The 19,082-nt window shown below is 37.8% G+C and overlaps 1 protein-coding gene across 1 annotated transcript; it reads right to left on the bottom strand.

Annotated features, from left to right (window-relative positions):
* Positions 1-4,911: 4,911 nt before the first annotated feature.
* LOC139730296 (cocaine esterase-like) lies at positions 4,912-18,183 on the bottom strand. The gene is given in 11 exon segments (XM_071641171.1): positions 4,912-5,027; positions 6,144-6,325; positions 10,174-10,368; positions 11,432-11,484; positions 11,487-11,888; positions 13,356-13,523; positions 13,998-14,116; positions 15,304-15,381; positions 16,309-16,468; positions 17,649-17,828; positions 18,022-18,183. Coding segments are annotated over 11 exon segments (1,815 nt in total).
* Between the last annotated feature and the right edge of the window lie 899 nt (positions 18,184-19,082).

The following is a 19,082-nucleotide window of genomic DNA, read 5'->3' as shown; positions in this document are numbered from 1 at the left end:
CAGCCCCCAAGCGCATGGCACGCAGGTCACACAGAATGCCCGCAAGTAGAACTTAAGTAGAACGCGTTCAGCAGGTAAAACACATGCAAAACTCAGAAATTGTTCGGTATCCCCACAAAACTACCCACACGCTACAAGCCCGCGTAGCTTGCCCGAAAAGGTGTGACAGGGCCTAAACATGGTTGCGGGTAAAAAGGATTTGCGTGCGCACCTCCGGGCGACTACGGGTGAGATACGTGCTAGGTACTGTCATGTGCGGGTCATGTGCAGGGACCTCTGGGTAGTAAAAATTGTTCTTCGCAAGTCGCACGCAAGGCTTGTCCGGAAAGTAAAGGTGTTTCACGGCCTTTATGTAAGAACCGCGTATACCTAGGAAGCAAACAGAGTTGACTGATACTCAAAGTGACTTGTTTTAATTTCAACCGCTCATCATTCCTCAATCTTTGTCACGATGATTTCTGACCCGAATCCATCACACACACACACTATCACACACACACACACACGCACACGCACCCACACACATAGGCAAACACGCCTAACACATGTACAATTTATTTTCTTATCGTAAATTTGACATTCATTTACATACAACAGACCAGACTTGGAGAACTTACAACTCTTGGTCAAGATATTCTTTTTGTATTTGACGTTCATGAATATTTGCATGAAATATGATCTTATCATCCAAGCATTACTCTTAGTGTACACCGGACGAGATATTTTGATAGCATAAGATCAAAGTTTCTGAAATTGGACTTTGTGTTCCCTACTTATAGACATACTTACCTGTATAATGATGTGTGTTTTTTACACGTACCTAATATTTAGCGGGTATCAGAATTAAGACACGGAGTGTTTAACATGATTTTGCTCCATCACAAACTTGAATCATGGTTTTACGAGTTTCCAAACTTGAAGTGCATTTAGTCTTGGACAATGATTTTGATATCTGTTAGAAAAGATGAATGTTTTGTTTTTCAGCATAGCTTCAAAATTACATGAACAGGCAAGGATCTGTCCTGTGCAAACGGAAAACGGCGATGATATGCCTGCTTCCCCCAAATGACATCATCACAATGACGCAATAATGATGATGCAAATCTAATGCCGAGAGATTTGTTTTCATTGGAATAGCTAGTCTGTGCTTTCCAGAGAACTTTGTGTGATGTGCGCAATTTGCTTTGCGAATGAAGCTGATGGCGTGTTGACTGGCCACACCTAATAGTAGGTTTGCTTCACGGAGCGCTTGTACCTCTCCGGTTTGGGAGGATGCTGATGTCAGATGGGGAAGCAGTCTCTCAAAATTGATTCTTTTTATGGCAACTGCAGTTTAATATCGGTTTTACGTCCCAGACAGCAAAGAACACACACACACACACACACACACACACAGTCACACACAAAATCACCCTCAATCACGCACATACATGCAAATCAAAACAAACAATCCCAACTGCACTACCACTCGACTGCTATAGTAGTCTGAGTGGCAAATTAAGATTTTGGGCCTAACCTTGTTCTACAATCCCATTATTTCTTTTTAATGAATTTACTCTATGTCGAAGGTGCTGAATCCGGATAGGGATAATGTAAGTATCCCCCCCCCCCTAAGAGTTTTGAGTTTCCAAGAATTCTTGTATCCCTGAGTATTTTTTATTTCAAAGATGGCCGCCAAAAATATATATTCCATTATGAATAGTTCCTTATAAATGGTGACAAATTGAAAAGATTTGATGTTGATAAGCTAAAAGGGTGCTGAATCTGAAATGGGATGTATGATGCAAATGTTGCCCACTGAGCTTGAAATATCCAAAATCGCCCTAAAATTTGAAATTGTGATATTGATATTTCTTTACACCTGTAAAATGGTGAAGAATGAAAAAAATATTATAATATACACTGTATATGTATATATATATATATATATATATATATATATATATATATACATGTGATAAAAACCTAAAATGGCATTAGACTAAAACGCTTTATCCTGGCGAGGAAAGCGCGTGATATAGACACAAGACACCAATATATATATATATATATATATATATATATATATATATATATCTTATACATATATGTTGATAGTTTTACCCTATTTCGAGGATACCGAATCCGAATCTGGTTGATGGAATTGTTGCATCCTTCAGGGTTTTGAGATACTCAAATTTTTTTTTTCTCTCAGTATCTTTTACGCCCTCATATGCATGAGGAGACGACCTTCGACTTGGTGTTGATTTGAATTGAATCATGTCGAAGACTATGGGAGACCACCCAGCATGCTGTCATTATCTTTATTACCGATTGACCGCTTTGACCACTTGTTGACAGCTGGCACTATGAGAATATATATATATTCATATACATGCATTATATTCATATGTATCTGAATAGATATGCACATACATATATATATATATATATATATATATATATGTATATAATGAATGTTTGGAAGTGCAATGGACAGAGTATTTCATGCCATGAAAGATGAAATGATCCATCCAACGAGACGCCGCCGGATCAATAATTTCGTCTTTCACCGAATGACTGTCGATTGCACGAATGAAACATTTATCTTTGTTTCATAACACCTGAAAGTAAATCCTTTTTTGAAAGATTTAGAAAATGTAGATAATGTGGAGTCTGAGATCGAGAAAGTGCTGAGCTGATGATGCCAATTTCTGTAAATGCAGTCATTTTCAGATTTCGCTTAATTTTTGAGTAACGTATGAGCGACTGATTTAGGTGCGACAAGCGTTCCATACGGTGAATTGTGTAAGCCCGTTGATCCATGTCAACAAAAGATACAGTTTTCATATTGGGTGCAGGCCAGAATGAAACCCTGAAAACGTGCCAAGCCAGTTTTCCTCATACAGACTTTGCTGCAGAGAGCTCCGGTTCGCTCAATAGTTTCTTTTCTCCTTCTCGCTTTAGGCATAGCAGGCATAACAGTGAACTGCTGACGATGCGCTGACAATTTTGCTTTTAAACGGAGAAAACATCATCAATAACATATGGTTATTTCTTGAAAGTCGCAAACAGTAACAGATAACCTGAATATGAGCGGAAAGCTTACATTACGACAAAAGTGATTGCCTAAAATTTAGTCCTACAGTCGAAAAGGTTACATTTATCAATGGGAAAATTTCAGTTTTCTTTTGAATATCAAAAGTAACTTTTTATTCTATCAAGAATATTTAGCCATATGATTTAGGCAACTATCCTGAAAGAATATGGCTTTTCCGGCAAATTGCATGACCTCATAATATTCAAATTCAGACTTGGTTGGCGAAATCTAATTTTAGTGCACTTTGGCGTATGTGGCATTGTTTAGATGTGGCATCTAGCACAAACCGTGTCGAATACTCGTATTGGAACATTGAATTTTGGTAGGTACGGAACGAGTTTGAGCAGTTTTGAGCTGTCGATATACTCCGCTGCTTACCCATGAGGCTGCGTTCGGAAAATGGATAGTCATCGGAACGGCAAGGTTTGCCAACATCATATTATGTGAAATAGCGTTTCTGCGGAGCGAATTTTGAAGATGGTGGTCTTTGGAACGGCAGAATTTGCTTTAAAAAAATGTAAAATGGTGATGCTCCGAAACAGATTTTGGGAAAATTTGTGCAAATGATATGCTCAGGAACGAAAATTTCGGGCCGAAAATGAGGGTCTCCGGTATGTCCCCAATATGCATACATATGGATTGCACGGTGTTTGAACTGGGGGGGGGGGGGGGGGGCACGTCCACACGCACACACATGCACACACAATGTGAAAGCTGTATTTTTTTTTTACATGGATCAAATCCACCGTTCCGGGTTTTTTTTTTTTTTTTTGGGGGGGGGGGGACACCCGATATGCATTCTTGTGTTCATGGGCATAATGGTTTGTATGTGAAAATGTAGCTCTTTTAGTCATGTCTCTTCCATTTGAGAAAAAAAAAAACCAAAACCTTAAAAACAAGAAAGATTCATGACACAGACAATTTCTTAGTTTGGATTGAATTTTCTTCTGTTTATCTCAGTTTTTATGTGAACAAAGTGTACAAAAAGACGACAATATGCTGAGTTTTAATTGAATACTTGTCATTTTTAAAAGTGGGAATTGAACAGACAGTTCCGGTTTGTTTGGGTTTTTTTTTAATGGACAAAGGTAAGTGTCAGTATCAATTTTGACTCCATTATATTTTACAGGGACTATAGCTATATCACAAAGTACAAAATGGCGGATGGTGCACGACGAAACTGACCTCTTTGTGATCATTTCGGGATTGGCAGTTGATTGGTGTGATAGATTTATGGCTTCTAAATAACAATCATACATTTGGCTATCCATTCTAAAGACAAATTTGAATTGTGCGGATGAAAGTAAGGGATAATGGAAAATGCCATCCATTATGTTAAAAACTGTAAGCGAGAAAATCTCTGCTGCTTGCCGTGCTAAAAACCGATGACAAAATATCAATTGTTTATCCGATAAAAGGTATAACAATTTCATCATAAATGTATTAAGGACGTCCACCAGTCGTCTTTTTCTCTTCAGACCTGAAAGTGTTAGTGGTGATTCAATAAACTGAGTTGTGTCATTAAAACAATTCTGTCTTGAAATCTAAAACTGGTTGTGCCTCAGTAGTTATCTGTACGTATTAAAGTAATGCGGCAAAATATGTTATCTTTGAAATTAATGTATTCCTAGATATACGCAATACTCATCTCTTAAGACGTTATGACACATTTGATTTCATCCGTATTAAACGTTCCCCACCCTCTCTGGTTATTAGCTTTTACTTTTCATTTTCATTTTGAGCCACTTTTTAACCCAGTCACCGAGCCAGTAGGCTTGTCCAAGATTTTCTAGGTGGTCGATAAAGTCTCACTGGTTCTCAGTGGTCCGGTTTCAATTACACGTAGTACCATCCTTGTAATCTTCGAAAGCCCGCTGCCATTCCATCATGTCGTCCTTCCAGTCATCATAACTTTCTCTCCATTCTTTCTCCTCCTGGTCAATGTTGCCTGATTATCAGAATAAAATTGTTGATAGAGTTAGATTATCATTATGTGAAGTAAAAATTAGGAAAACTAAAAAAATTGTAAATATTATCAAAAATGTTCAATGAATAAGAGGTTAACACAGTGGCGTGCTCATCCATGAGATTGCACTCAAAATATTGTTAAAATGTTGGTAAAGCATCACATTATAACTTGAAGCGTGGATTGCAAGCAGGTCGAAATCTGCTTTGAGGGGAATGCCGGACCGGTTCAAAGTTAGTCTTGAAAGATAATGTAAAATATCACAAGCATAACAACGAAAATCACTTGGTCAAAATGGAATTACAGGTAAGAAAGTGGGGAAATTTTGTTATTCGAAGTTAATATTCATTAATGTTTGGAAAACAGTTCTTAGACAGTATATGACAAATATCGTAGCCTCACAATTTCCTGTTCGCGTGAGAAAATAACCCAAATTTAAGTAATCTTTTATAGAAGTGAAAATCATAATGCTTTTCCTGGATGAATAATTTCAAAGTAATGATCAGTCAGATGGTATGACTGTCAAGAACTATTTCGTGAAAATAAGCGGACCTTCACAATTTCATAACTTCCTTAATTTTCATCCAATTTGGATCAAATTTTCATTGGTTCACTTAGAACAGTTTACTTTTTTTCAGACATACCGTTCAACTGATGTGGAATTTTATTATTAGTGATTAGGAAGAGAAGGACGTAGAAAATAGGGAGTGACATGGAGATGTTAGTTCAGTTCCTTTTTTTCATGATACAAAAACTCGAAAGTAAATATAGTGTTCAGACAGAGCAAAAACACATAACATTAAGTAGATGTAAACGAAGACATGTATGTAGACATAAAAGGAATTAATCACATGTGAATTAAATGTTAGTTTTACAGGTAGATAGAATAAACAATTGCTTATTTTTATGACATTTTTGTAAAAAGTATTGTATTTTCCCTTTCATTTCTATCATAAAAAGATTGCAATTACAAATCAGAACATGGTGCACGAACTTTCACGAAGAGAAAAGTTGTTGATTGGATGACCGCCATTACAAAATGCATTCAAAACAGGTTAATCAACGTAAAAAAAGAAATCAAGGAAATCTTGGACTCACTTGTAAAGCTAATGAGAGTAGGCATATAGTGATTCCAGAAGCGACATCCCCTCGCTCTAGCGGCTCTTCCCACTCCCAGCTCAAGGGACAGCTCTTTGTGACTGAGTTCAGGGATGGTGTAGAGAGGCCAGAAATCTTCCCCGTCTCCTCGGGGAACGTCTTCACTGGGTCTACTGGGATCTCTGTTATACGGCAAAGAATCATGATTTGTAGTCATCTTAAGGGCCCCTGACATCGAAATGCATGTTGATTTGTGTTGATTTATGATACCCTCAACATCACTTTTGCGGTGAAACGAATATGGAGAATCATTCCATATATTTTTCACAATTTTTTCTTCTATTTTTTTTTTTCAGATTACTTGGGAACGCTCACAAAAATCCTTCCAAACCAATATTCCTCTTGTGACCTCATCTGTCAATCATTGCTAAAGTACTGATATGTTTAACAAAAGACATTGGAATGCACCTTCCCCTCGACTCAGCATAGCTTGCATGTTTCTTCGTCATGTCTTTTGTTAGTCACATTAATATCACAAGTATTCTGAAGAAAAATAGAAGAAAAAATCGTTGAAAATAATGATATATATGGAATGTTTCTAGGTATTCGTTTCATCGCAAAAGTGACGTTGAGGGTATCATAAATCAACACAAATCAACATGCATTAGGATTTCATGGGCCCTTTAAATATGAGTGCCGTCATTCAATCAAAGAAATTCCATATTGATCATTTATCATTAAGACCAGTTAAGTTGTTCATATTTGAAAGCCTAAGTGGATATCACCAGACTTCATCTTCATGAGTGTATGAAAATAACTATATAAATGTTATAAACGGTTCCATGACATTTGCTGGTCCGACAATTGCTCCCATGACATTTCTTCACATTATAAAGCCAATCATAAATTCTACCCACAAACATGACCCCAACCTTAATCCTAATCCTCATATCAAACTAAACTTAAAACCCTATCACGACCATAACCGTAACCCTAAGTCATTGGAAAAAAAAACCTCGCAGCAATTGTTGCACGAGCAATTTGATGTTGTGTCACCGTCGTGAATCCGCATGGATTATTGCACAACCATGCGGAGATAACTCGACCACAGAACACAGTAGGGAGCCATGTGTTTATGTATCTTCTTCTTCTTCTTCATTTCTTTTGTCGAATCCTTGCGGTTCTTGTGACATGATGGTTCATTACTTTCTGTCCATAACGTCTCGAAGATCCTTTACCTTAAGTCATGTGTCCTCCTTTATATGTCTCCGCTGCATGGTCTCCCTCTTCCTCTCTGCTCATGAGATGGTGTCCGTAGTGATAATTGGGGGACTAGTTTATCTTTTCTCCTAGAGCAGTGGTCAGCCAGTTCCAGGCTTCGCAGTCTTATCTCATCAAAGCCTGGGTAAATTCCTATAGTCTGATAGTTCTGTATTGCTTATTTTGTGATGATCTCCATCTACCTTAACATTGGGGGCCGATCTGAGTAGTTGGGTGCAACAACAGTTACTTTCCAATTTCCTGGCTTCTTTGTTGGTGACTGTCCAAGCTTCGCACCCGCAGAATAGTATTCATTCCAAAATTAATACTGTCTTGGAAGAAAGTCATTATCCTGTCCTTACTCATTCTGGACTTCCACACCTTCTTTATCCTGTCTCAAGCTCTCCGTGCTTGTGCTTTTTTTGACTGAGGTATCTTTTCCAGTGCTGTATAGGTGGCGACCAACACGACCAAGGTATCTGAAGTAGCTCACCTTCATTTCAGCGGGGTCATCCCACGAGACTGATACCCATGAGTCATACATCCCACGAGTCATACAGCCCACGAATTTGACACTAGACAAATAAAGCCCATAGGTTCGATGTCAAGTCTGATTTCCGTCAGGTCATAGTTAAAGCTTCTTTCTTAATGTGTACATACAGTTAGCATATATATATGTATATATATATATATATATATATATATATATATATATATATAAAGAGTAACATAATGTGCATATTTAATTTTGACAATTATTATGTCGTAGGGTGTCTCAGGATGATATATATACATATGAATTACACATGTATACATACACATACGTAATATACATGTTGATATGGTATATGAAAGACAGGTTGACAATGGAGAAATCCACTCCTAAATTCAAGAAAAGGCACTTGTTATCTAGGGCCATTTTGACCTGCCTCCATCTGTTTCTGTCTCAAATTCTTGGAGTACTTTTAGTGATACTAATCCCCCTATTCTTAGGATGGCCATCTTAACGACTGTAGATGATTACAGCATTGGTCCAACTGGTGCGGTTCTACTTGAATAGATTTCTTCATGAATTCTAGCACAACAACACCTGCCACTTGGTGACACCTGAGACACTGGGACGTGGTCATTTGATTAAACTCTCTCTAGGAAGCCAAACTTTTCATTCCGCATCTTTATGACCACTACAGTTTAATGATTACAAATATGATAGGAGGCACATGTGTACTATTGATTTAGAGTGACTCAGAAATTCCAATTTCTACAACTCCCCTAAGGGTCCAGTTTACCTTTGGGAGCAGTGATTTGAAAAATATTCAAGATATCGCCTTTCGTGCATATCACGTGTAGGTCTGTTGTCCCGCAAAACATCCTGCCACGTAAATTTTTTGCAGTAAAGTCTAAAATTTAAAGAGATATCAGTATGTATGTAGGCCGTAACTGTAGACGGTTTAGTCCAGAAACATGTTTATCATAACGATTGTTCACAGTTTGTATATCTAACAATACTTTACATTGATTTTACATATTCAAATTTTCACAGTGGTTGTTTTTATACCTAACTCACATTTTAGAACTATTTTCAAGCACTAATGCTGAGTTTCTGTTTCATTTACAAATGGTAAATCATGCCTTTAAGAGCCTTAGTCACTGGAGGAGGCTTCGAAGCGATTGCTGCGACTGAAAAGAGTAACAAAATGGTTTTCCCTCTTAGACACCTCCATGCTGATTAAAGAGAAATCGCCAAACGAGATGACGACTGATTCGCCTAGAAGTTATACCGTGACGTCCCCGTAACGTCATCGGATAGCGACGTTTCCGAGATATCTTGTCAGGAGCGGAGACGTCTCCGAGTCAATTTCGATATCGATGAAAGTAAAAATAAAATAATTATAACTGATTCGATTCTTTCGCGACTCAATCGAGATCAGACTAGTTCCGAAATATGAGTACAATCATAGGTTGGCATTTTTATAGTCTCAAGCCAATTAGATACCCACTTTAGCCTATTTCTCCCTACCCCTTGAGTTAAGACTACTTCAAAAGTCATCATCAAGTGCTCAATGTAACGAGCCGGGCTGATCAGAGTTTGCCATCAGCATGCACCAGAACTTATTTGTCCCAACCGTATAACAGCAGACACATAGCGCGCATAAAAATGATAGTAAAAAGTTATAATCTTTTATTGATTTATTATATGTAAAATAATTATATTATAAAGATAAAGGCGTAAATATTCATATTTGAATGACGCGCCTCAAATACAAAAACAACAAGTTCATATTTTATTCGTTTTCCACAATATATAACACAAACATAAATCTCACTTTCTTAAGTGACAAAATCAATGCATACAATTGTACAGAGAAAACAACAATAATAGCACAAAAAAACTAACAGTATCGATACATTGCAATATAGTTGCTAAGACAACGAAAGTGAAATAGTTTTCAATATAATTATGCACTGTGTGAAAAAAACGGAGGGACCCACTAAAAAGACAGAGCTTGTAGAGTGTGGGCCCCTCGTTATTAGAAGTCCGATGTAAAAATTGAATTGAAAACAGCAAAAAATCCGCACAAAAAGTTCGTCACAAAAAAGTTTGGAAAAAAAAAGTTTGGAAGCCCAACAACAACAACAACATCACTCGCAATTTTTGTGTGTATTATTTTACTCATCTGCATACGAAGATAAACAAAATGCAAATTTTATCGAAATGATATATACATTGAGAAAATATCAACTTGAAGACATATGAACGATAGCTTACCCTGATTTTGCAAAGTTTGTCCAGAATTCCATGAATTTCACGGAGAGGGCGTTTTCTTCGGCGGTCATGTTGTGTGCCTTGATGTTGTACAGCTCGTCAATAAAGGGCATCCCAAAGACAAATGTCAGGTCTTCAGAATGGCCAGCACCAAGCCACGGAGTAGAAGGGTAGACATCTCCAACTTGAAAAATGCTCCTAGCAAAAAACAGAACAGGTTGATACATTTCACTGGATTTAAAGAGTGACTAGCATTGACTGCAATTAATAAAATGTCAAAAACGGCAGATGATCGTCGCCAATTTACATTCTTATTATGTTGACATTTTTAAGAAAAATAAGTGGTATTACGTTATCATAGGAAAGTTTCTGTAAAATACGTGAATATTTCAAGTTCCATTACCATTATACACGCTACGAAACGACAACTTCGTCTTAATCGATGTGGCATAACTTTAATTATTGACTTCTCTGTGAAGGAGTCATCTGCTGAGTCACCGATGCATGAGTGAACACACATTACAGAAAAAAAGTCATTTTTCAAAACTAACACCAGTCTTGTTAAGGGTCTGTGAAACATCCTGTTTCTATGAATGTATAAGTGCCGTTGTTCTTTTATCATCCATTGTTTGACCACACATGCAATATTGGCAGCACTTTTTTTACATTGTATAGTATGATCACTCAATTGCGCTACAACACGACGACTCCCTCTTGCGTTTACAATACACTCACAATATCGGCTATCACTTTTCAGTAAACCGAATTGGTTTTTGCAGTCACGAAGGATTTAACACGGTCAATTTTCCCTAAAATTGTGCCAACTTTAAACAATACAAACACACGAAAGTTCCAAGAGGTGTGAGGGGGTTAAAGGATTGGTGATGAAACAGCAACAGCACTTGAACATGTACCAAAAATAGAATGTTTCACAGACCCAAGCCCCCATCCCGCCAAAAAAGATTGTTACTCGTATCTGACTTGACATGTCATTGCCACTATCACACAGAAGTTAGGAAAAGATGTAGAAATACCCCTCTTAGATTATCTTGCTCAAATCCCATTCATTCGAAATTTACGTCATATATATTAAGAGGGGAGTTACATTTTTTGCTGTGTGTATCATATTATTCAATAGCACATATCATTCTAATCCTATACCATAAAAAGTGTTAAAGGAGGGTACAATGTAAACACACACACACACACAAAAAATCAGTCTATACGTTTTGACAAGAAAAACGTGCACTAGACTGCGTACTTTGTTGGCTCGTGCGTCATGAAATATTTGTATACCACCCCCCCCCCCCCCCCCCGGCGTTTGCGTGCTCCCTGATTACGTAATCTGTTGGGGCAGCAAAATCGATGTCGGTTCCAAGATCAACGAGGGATAGAAAGTAGTCCGCGTCCGGGTCATCTGCGATGGTCCAGTCAATGTACTCCTGGTTGATGGAATCCCCGAGGATATCATCGGTAAACCCGAAACTCTTGAAATAGTTCAAGAAGGAGTCGAAGGTCGTGCGATTGACCACAGGTGGGGTGGGGCTGCCGACATACTCTTGTAGAAAGAGGAACGGAACGAAAGTCCCCTCGTCCTTGTTGAACCCCGCGAGTAGCGGTACTCTCGCAAAGTCTCCTATCTCGTAAAGGTTCGTTGGGGTGTCTGCCAGAAATGTACCGTCAAGAGTAACTGGATAACCCCCGTCGAGATTATACAACTATTAAGAAGTTGAGAGGAGATAGAGAGAGAGAGAGAGAATACAATAATGTAATTGTGACACGTTGCAATATGCTCTCAGGGAACACATATTTCTAATTCCACATTTTAAGGCAAAATCGTCATATTGGACAGCATAATCATGCCCAATTAGAATTGACGGCAAGCTTGCAATGTTACCACACAGCAGTGTTTCTACTTTTTCTTTAATTTCTTTCCCGTTCATCCAGTTATCTTTAATAAAGAAAAATGTATCTCTTTTGATTTATACAGTATCAAAATACATATTGTTTTGTGTTTTTGCCCATAGGACAGATGTCCATGCTTTCTAATGCCTAGAAATTTAGATATCTCGCAAGTGATTGACAAATTGCCTTACATCGACGGAAATAATCGTCTTACGATATAAAATGTATGAACGTCAATGTAAGGCATTAGTTTGGTCAGTCAGTTGAAATAAATACATCTCGACGGAAGAATTTCATGAATTTGAATTGATATATCATTCCTTACGTTCATAAGGGAAATAATCAATGGTAATACTTTGTGGCAACTCGACACATCTATTTGTAGTTTGAAAATGCGTAACATGATTCCCTGTAATAGCATATAATATTATGTTGAAAGATATGTTACTTAAACTATAATCAAATATTATTTTTCAATTCTTAATTCAGTACATTGATTAATTACCTTATATTCATGCACGCATTGGACAACAAAATGGTGGTAGGAATATCATCAGCGAATAAAATGAACGACAGGGGCATTAACAATGTCTTAATGATGTATAGGACAGCATGACCGATTTTATAATCCATGAAGGAAAACATTATGGTCGATAGTATCGTAGGCCTTATATTATTAACGTCCAAGAGTAAAACAATTCATCTTTTTGGAAGAAAGGTTTATGATATCAAATCGTAGTTTCCTGGGGAAAATTTGCAGATTTTTTTCTTTTCCTGAAGCCAAATTCTGTCTAATGACAGAAAAACAAAATCCTATTTTAGAATTCCTTTTTCCCCCCAAAAAAAAATATTCAAATAATGCATGTGGCTAAAGAGAACCGGGACTCTGATTTGCAGCTTGGGTACGATCAATCGTTTCATAAAACTAGAATTTTGTATGATAATTTTGATACACTGAGATACTATCCAGTACGGAATGGTAATATAAAAGATACGTTCTAGTGATGAAACTATAATGACATCTTATTAGTTTCAAAAGTTAATACGTTTGCCATCATAATCTATTATCCGGTACATATAGCTACCTTCTTTTTTTTTTTGTTCTAACGCTTTAAGTACTTATTTTACGTTGGTCTGTTGCCATCTCATTTTCCTGGGGGTAAGAATGTGATTACTGCAGTAATGTGATCTTTAACAATTTGTAAAGGCTGTTCTTTTTTTTTAATCAATTACCATCTGCTCCACAGTAGCATTTGTTGTTTTTTTTAACCATACTTTACCTCATTGGCCTTCGTCCTGAGTTCGTCAGCTTCTTGGAGTTTGAGGCAGGCAACCAAAACTTCGGAGGTGGACGTATCGCACCCGAAGGCGACCCCCAACTCTCGGGACAGCCTCCTTTCCCTCTCTGGATCGTGCTTAAAGGTATTACCTTTGAAAGCACTACCGCTCTGTTTCAGTGATAAATGTACAAATGAACAAATCAAAATTAAATAAGATACATAAATTATGTTAAGTGAAAGGGATTTAATCTGACGTCGTCTCTAATTAACATTTTTCAAGTGGAACAGGAGCTGCAACTTTGATTCTGCTGATACAAAATGTTGTTTGCATTTAACATAGGCTGTAATACTTGAACATCGTCACCACTGAAAATCTTTCATTGCACAGTACTGTCACTTTACTACGCGTGAACACATACGCTCACATGTGGATGTGTACACATGTGTACACACAAATAAACATAAACACACACACATATAAATTTACAGTAGATATTGCTTGTTTGAGCAAAAAACAAACAAACAATCGACTTATTTCGCCTTATTGCCTGGTACTCCTATCAACCACTTATAGTTAATGAGTATTAAAGGACATGTGCTCTTTTGTGCCATAGAAATTGCTGTTCGGACTGCAGAACTCACCTGTAAGATGGCTTTATTGAAGAAACCTCGGCTGAGTTTGGAAAGGAGGTGGAAACTGACGCTCGCCGACCCGGCACTTTCCCCGAAAATGGTGATATCATCCTTGTTACCATCAAAGGCTGTTAAAAAAAAAATAAGTTGATTTTTTACGAATGATATAGTGACGCTTTGGTTGGTGCTCATGCTCACGTTTTAGAGTGATGATTTGTAGCACTGATTTAAAGTCGAAAGCTACTACATTTTCAAGTTTATTTTGTAGCATGGAGTAAAATCAGAGGAACTCTTGAGATGACATTACGTTCATTTTTCTTTCACGAAACTAACATCAGCCAGATTCTGTTTTTTTTTTTTACCGAATCCGCGCTACTAAGGTAAAAATTCATAGATACAAGACACAGAATGATACATGGAGCTACTAATAATTAAAAAAGTTTACAAACATTTAAAATCCCACGTAATACACAATCAAAGTCATTATAATAAATTACAAGTGTACGAGAATACCGGGCATATATCACCCTACATCGTTAATTATGTAAATTCTTTAAAAATTGGTTCATACGTGTCGGGGGGGGGGGGGGGGGTGGGGACTCGCCCCCTCCCACTTTTTGGCACCATACAAAGGAATACATAAGGTGTCACCACTTTGGGCCCCCACGTTTTTACCCCGAAAATGCGTAAAAGGTTTAGAAAGAAATAACTAGAGACGTTGAAATTGAAGTGTGAGCGCGGTAAGGGTTATGTTTTTTTTTTTTTCACTGAAGACCCCCCCCCCTTTTTTTTGTTTGTTAGTTCATGAAACCCGGAAGTTACCCCCCTCACACACACACACACGCACACACACCTTTTTGTAAACGGTCTGCCGGCACATGGTTACAAATACATGACATAGTACTGGTAAGGCATAAAATGATTTTCTATAATATTTTCATGACTTGCTCGAGGGCGACTCTTTTCCTTAAAAGAATATTACATATATATATATATATATATATATATACAGTATATATATATATTCTGAAGGAAAGAGTGTAAAGTAGGTCTTCCGTAGAATTCCAATCAGTATGTCATGTACGCATGAATCAACACTATACATTCTTACAATAGACACATAATTACCGATGTCAAAATATCAATTCCAGATGACCCATGAGAAAGCCGATAGATACCGTAGTATTGGTATTTAGTTGGTTGTGATATTTTTCAATGTGCTCAATTTTACGCTTTTTCCTTATACGTCAAAGATAACTTATCAATGAAATCGACTGTCTCTTTATTGGAGTAAATTTCTTGAATCAATTCTTACCCTCGATGTTGTTATAAATCCATTCCAGCCCAGCGACCTGATCCAGCATACCATAGTTTCCTGGTGCCACATCGTCCTCTGGAGAAAGAAAAGGAAAGAAGGAAAGTTAGTTGCAGTGTAAGTGACGATATGGGGGATATACAAGGAGAGTAAACGGATCGGAAAATATAGCGTAATGGTGGATACGATGTACATACCTGCTAATACCCCATGCCACAGAGATTTATTCTCGTCGGTCACTCGTCGGAAGCAAGATTTGTCGCTTCCGGCCAACCACCGAGGTGTATCTAATGGCAGTCTGATGAATCCGACTTGTGTTGGTGGACCATCGGGTCAGTGTCAGGCATATCGGGCGTGATCCGGTGAGGCAAGATCGTCCGGTAAAGATCACGAGCTGACACTGACTGACCTGTAGTCGACCAACACAAGTTTTATTCAACAAACTGCGATCCGATACACTTCGGTGGGTGGCCATGGGCAACAAACTTTGCTTCCGACGAGTGACCAATTGGATGAAATCTCTGTGGAATAGGGGTATTAGCCCGATCACTATAACCTGACATCAGGTAATAACATGGGCTGAATTCGCCTAGATACACACTGTAGACTAAACGGTAAAGGCCATAATTCTACAGTAACTAGAGAGAGGTACAGGTCCCTAGTTAAGGTATGTTTTCAGTGGATGCCGGCGCAAAAGTGATTTGAAGAGAAATTATAATAGTACTCCTTAAACTAAACATAACTATGTTTGAGATTACATTGCTCTCTAAAGACTGAAATCGTACACAAAGCGGTTCGACAAAGGCCTAGAAAACAAAAATAGGTGGCGTACATAATACAAACTTGCATTATTGTACAAATTTGTTTCATAGGAAAATTCAATTGAAAATGAATGAGGAAATGTGCACATAAGATATATAGTTAACCCTAGCATTCTATGCTAAACACCCAAGTAAATGACAATAATCCACTCGGTATTATCGCCAAATTACGTGAAGTGCATACCTGTTGAAAATTGCGCAAAGATATTTAAGCGGTAGTTTATCGTCACTATTATGACGTCACCAACAGTGACCAATGGGATGCCACTATAATCATACGTCATAGCCGTTCCAGCGCTGAAACCTCCCCCGTGAATCCACACCATTACAGGAGTGCCAGGTTGCTGCAAGATTAGAGAAAAGACAACAACCACAACAACAAAAAGCACAGGAATGTATAAACGCCACTTGCCACACATTTTCACAACCAAAATGTGCATATAATTATGTATGGATAACTTCTTATCATCAACTCATCGTTTTCTTTAACCACTTACAGGAGAATCATTCTAACTCTGTGGGGATTGCCGTATTTGCCAGAAGGAATATGTTGAAATTCAGTTGTTTTCCGTTTGATAGCGACAAAAACTGTGTATCATTTAATTCAATGTAGAATAATGATATGCAACCCTGATATCATTGAGGAGAATAACAAGGTGTGTGTGTGGGGGGGGGGGGGGGGGGCGTGGATCAATGTCCATCTGAGCCTATTTCAAAACACAATCTTTCTCAAATTAATGGATTGCTTGCGTAGAGCTGTTTTTGTTCCATCAACTGATTGACAATTTGCCTTGAATCACTGAATACAAATAAGCACCGTATGAAGCAGTGCTTTACTAGGAGCTATACAAGGTGTTCCTAAAAAACGGTAATAGAAGTTTAAAGGTCACCTTTGTCAAGAATACATGGTTAATACAACGCAATACAATATTTAACGTTTATTAAATGGTTATAGGTCTTCTACAATACGAAGCAACTCATCAGCTTTCATTTGACACTTTGCTTGCGTCAACACTGTTACGGATCACTGAGCTAGGGTCCTTCAAAGCTGAAGGGAACAAAACCTACTTTTTCCATCAACGCAATAATTTGAGCAATTAGTTTCATAATATATACGATTTTTTGTTGTAATACATTGTACATTTTGCTTTCATTGAATTTGTGTGACAACATACTTGTGTTATTGGAAATAAAATTGCATTTGAATTTAGATTTTATTCAAATTCCTCCAAAGTTAGAAAGAAGAGTCTTGCTATCTCCAATCCTTGGAATGACTGCCGATAGTAAAGAAGACAAAATCCGACTTTTGCACGAGTCGTTTCTTTCAGAAAATACCACAAGTATTCACACAGACACACAAACACAACATACATTAATTTCGTGTGTGGGTGTATATATATATATATATATATATATATATATATATGTGTGTGTGTGTGTGTGTGTGTGTGTGTGTGTGTGTGGTGGGTGTGTGTGTGTGTGTATGTGACATGATAATTCTCATAATTATCATTCGGTTATTACCCGTTGGCTAGGGGCATAGATGTTCAAGTACAAGCAGTCCTCTGACGTGACGGCGTATAAATCCTCGTACGGGTCTTGTACACAGGCCGCTGAGAACTCGGTAGCATTTCTTTCGCCTGTCCACGAAGCCTTTGGTAGTGGGGGAGCGAATCGCTCTGGCGGCTCGGCAAAGGGCACTCCCTGTAGAAGAAATAAATATAACCATTTTTTTTTTTTAATTCTCTTATCATTATACGTAGATATTGCAAAGACCACCAAAGAGATTACATGTTATCTCTATCTTATTTTCATCATACTTTTCTTATAAAAGAGAATGAATGTTTAAGAGGGACGTAGAGAAGAAAATGACCGTTGTCGGTTCATGATGACTTACCAGAAACAGGTCAACATCACGCGTCTTATTGATGAACGTGTCTTCGCTGAAGCGGACAGTCTTTCCGACGAGGATTCCCTCATTGACTGTCACTCGAATATTTTGTGCATTCACCACTTCGAGGACAGTGAAAACTGCCAGGGCAAGGTGAAGTGTCTTCATTGTAAAATAAGAAACAGTTCTTTGTATCAAGGTCTTTTGTGGATGTGGCATTCTCATCAGGCAACAGTGACGACAGTTCATGCACGCACAAATTCTTTTACCTCAGTTTCTGTCTGTGCCAGCTCCGAACTTATATACAAGTTTACCTCCTTTCCAGAAAAGAACGTGCCGTTGACAACTACAGGGTAAATATGGAATTTCGATCCTTCGATCATCCACACCCTGGTCTTACGTAAGAACTCCGTAAGCAAACAGAGTGGACTGATACTGATTCGTAACTCAACATTCCTCAATGCGTCATTACGATTTCTGACTGCAATCTTCGTCATATAAGAAAAAGAAACTTTATCACACACTCACACCTATACACACACGCACACACACACACACGATCATTATTTTCTTATTCTAAATTCAGATTTTTGGCACATAAGGCAGTACAAACCTGAGTGAGTCATCACTCTGGGTCATGACTTTATTTCTGTCTTGAGGGATCACGAATGTTTGCACAAAGTTCGATCGTATCATTCTGTCTACGCTTGACAGCAAGCTTTAATAGTGTTCACCGGACTACATAGCTTAAAGATTATTAGGTCAAAGCGTCTTTGATTGGACTTGTTGTTCCTTACCTTTTTTTTTTGTATTTTGTGTTTTCTGCAAGTATTCATTGGATATCAGGGTTCTAGCATGAATTTGTTCCATCACAATCTTTAATCATTTTATCTGATTATAAGGTTCAACCACAATTATAGTATGTGACAGTGATTTGGAAACCGTTAGAAAAAAAAATGTTTTGTTTATTGTTTCCAATAGGCATGGCAGACTAGGATCTGTCCTGTGCAACTGAAAGAAGGCAACATTTGATTTTCTGCTTCAACAACATTTTTTAAAACATACAT

This window comes from Diadema antillarum, unplaced genomic scaffold (assembly GCF_040938485.1).
Source record: "Diadema antillarum isolate AM-2024a unplaced genomic scaffold, OU_Dant_1.0 seq00000301_RagTag, whole genome shotgun sequence".
Classification (NCBI taxonomy): domain Eukaryota; kingdom Metazoa; phylum Echinodermata; class Echinoidea; order Diadematoida; family Diadematidae; genus Diadema; species Diadema antillarum.
Note: the sequence above shows the minus strand (reverse complement) of the source record. Positions and strands in the feature narration are given on the sequence as shown.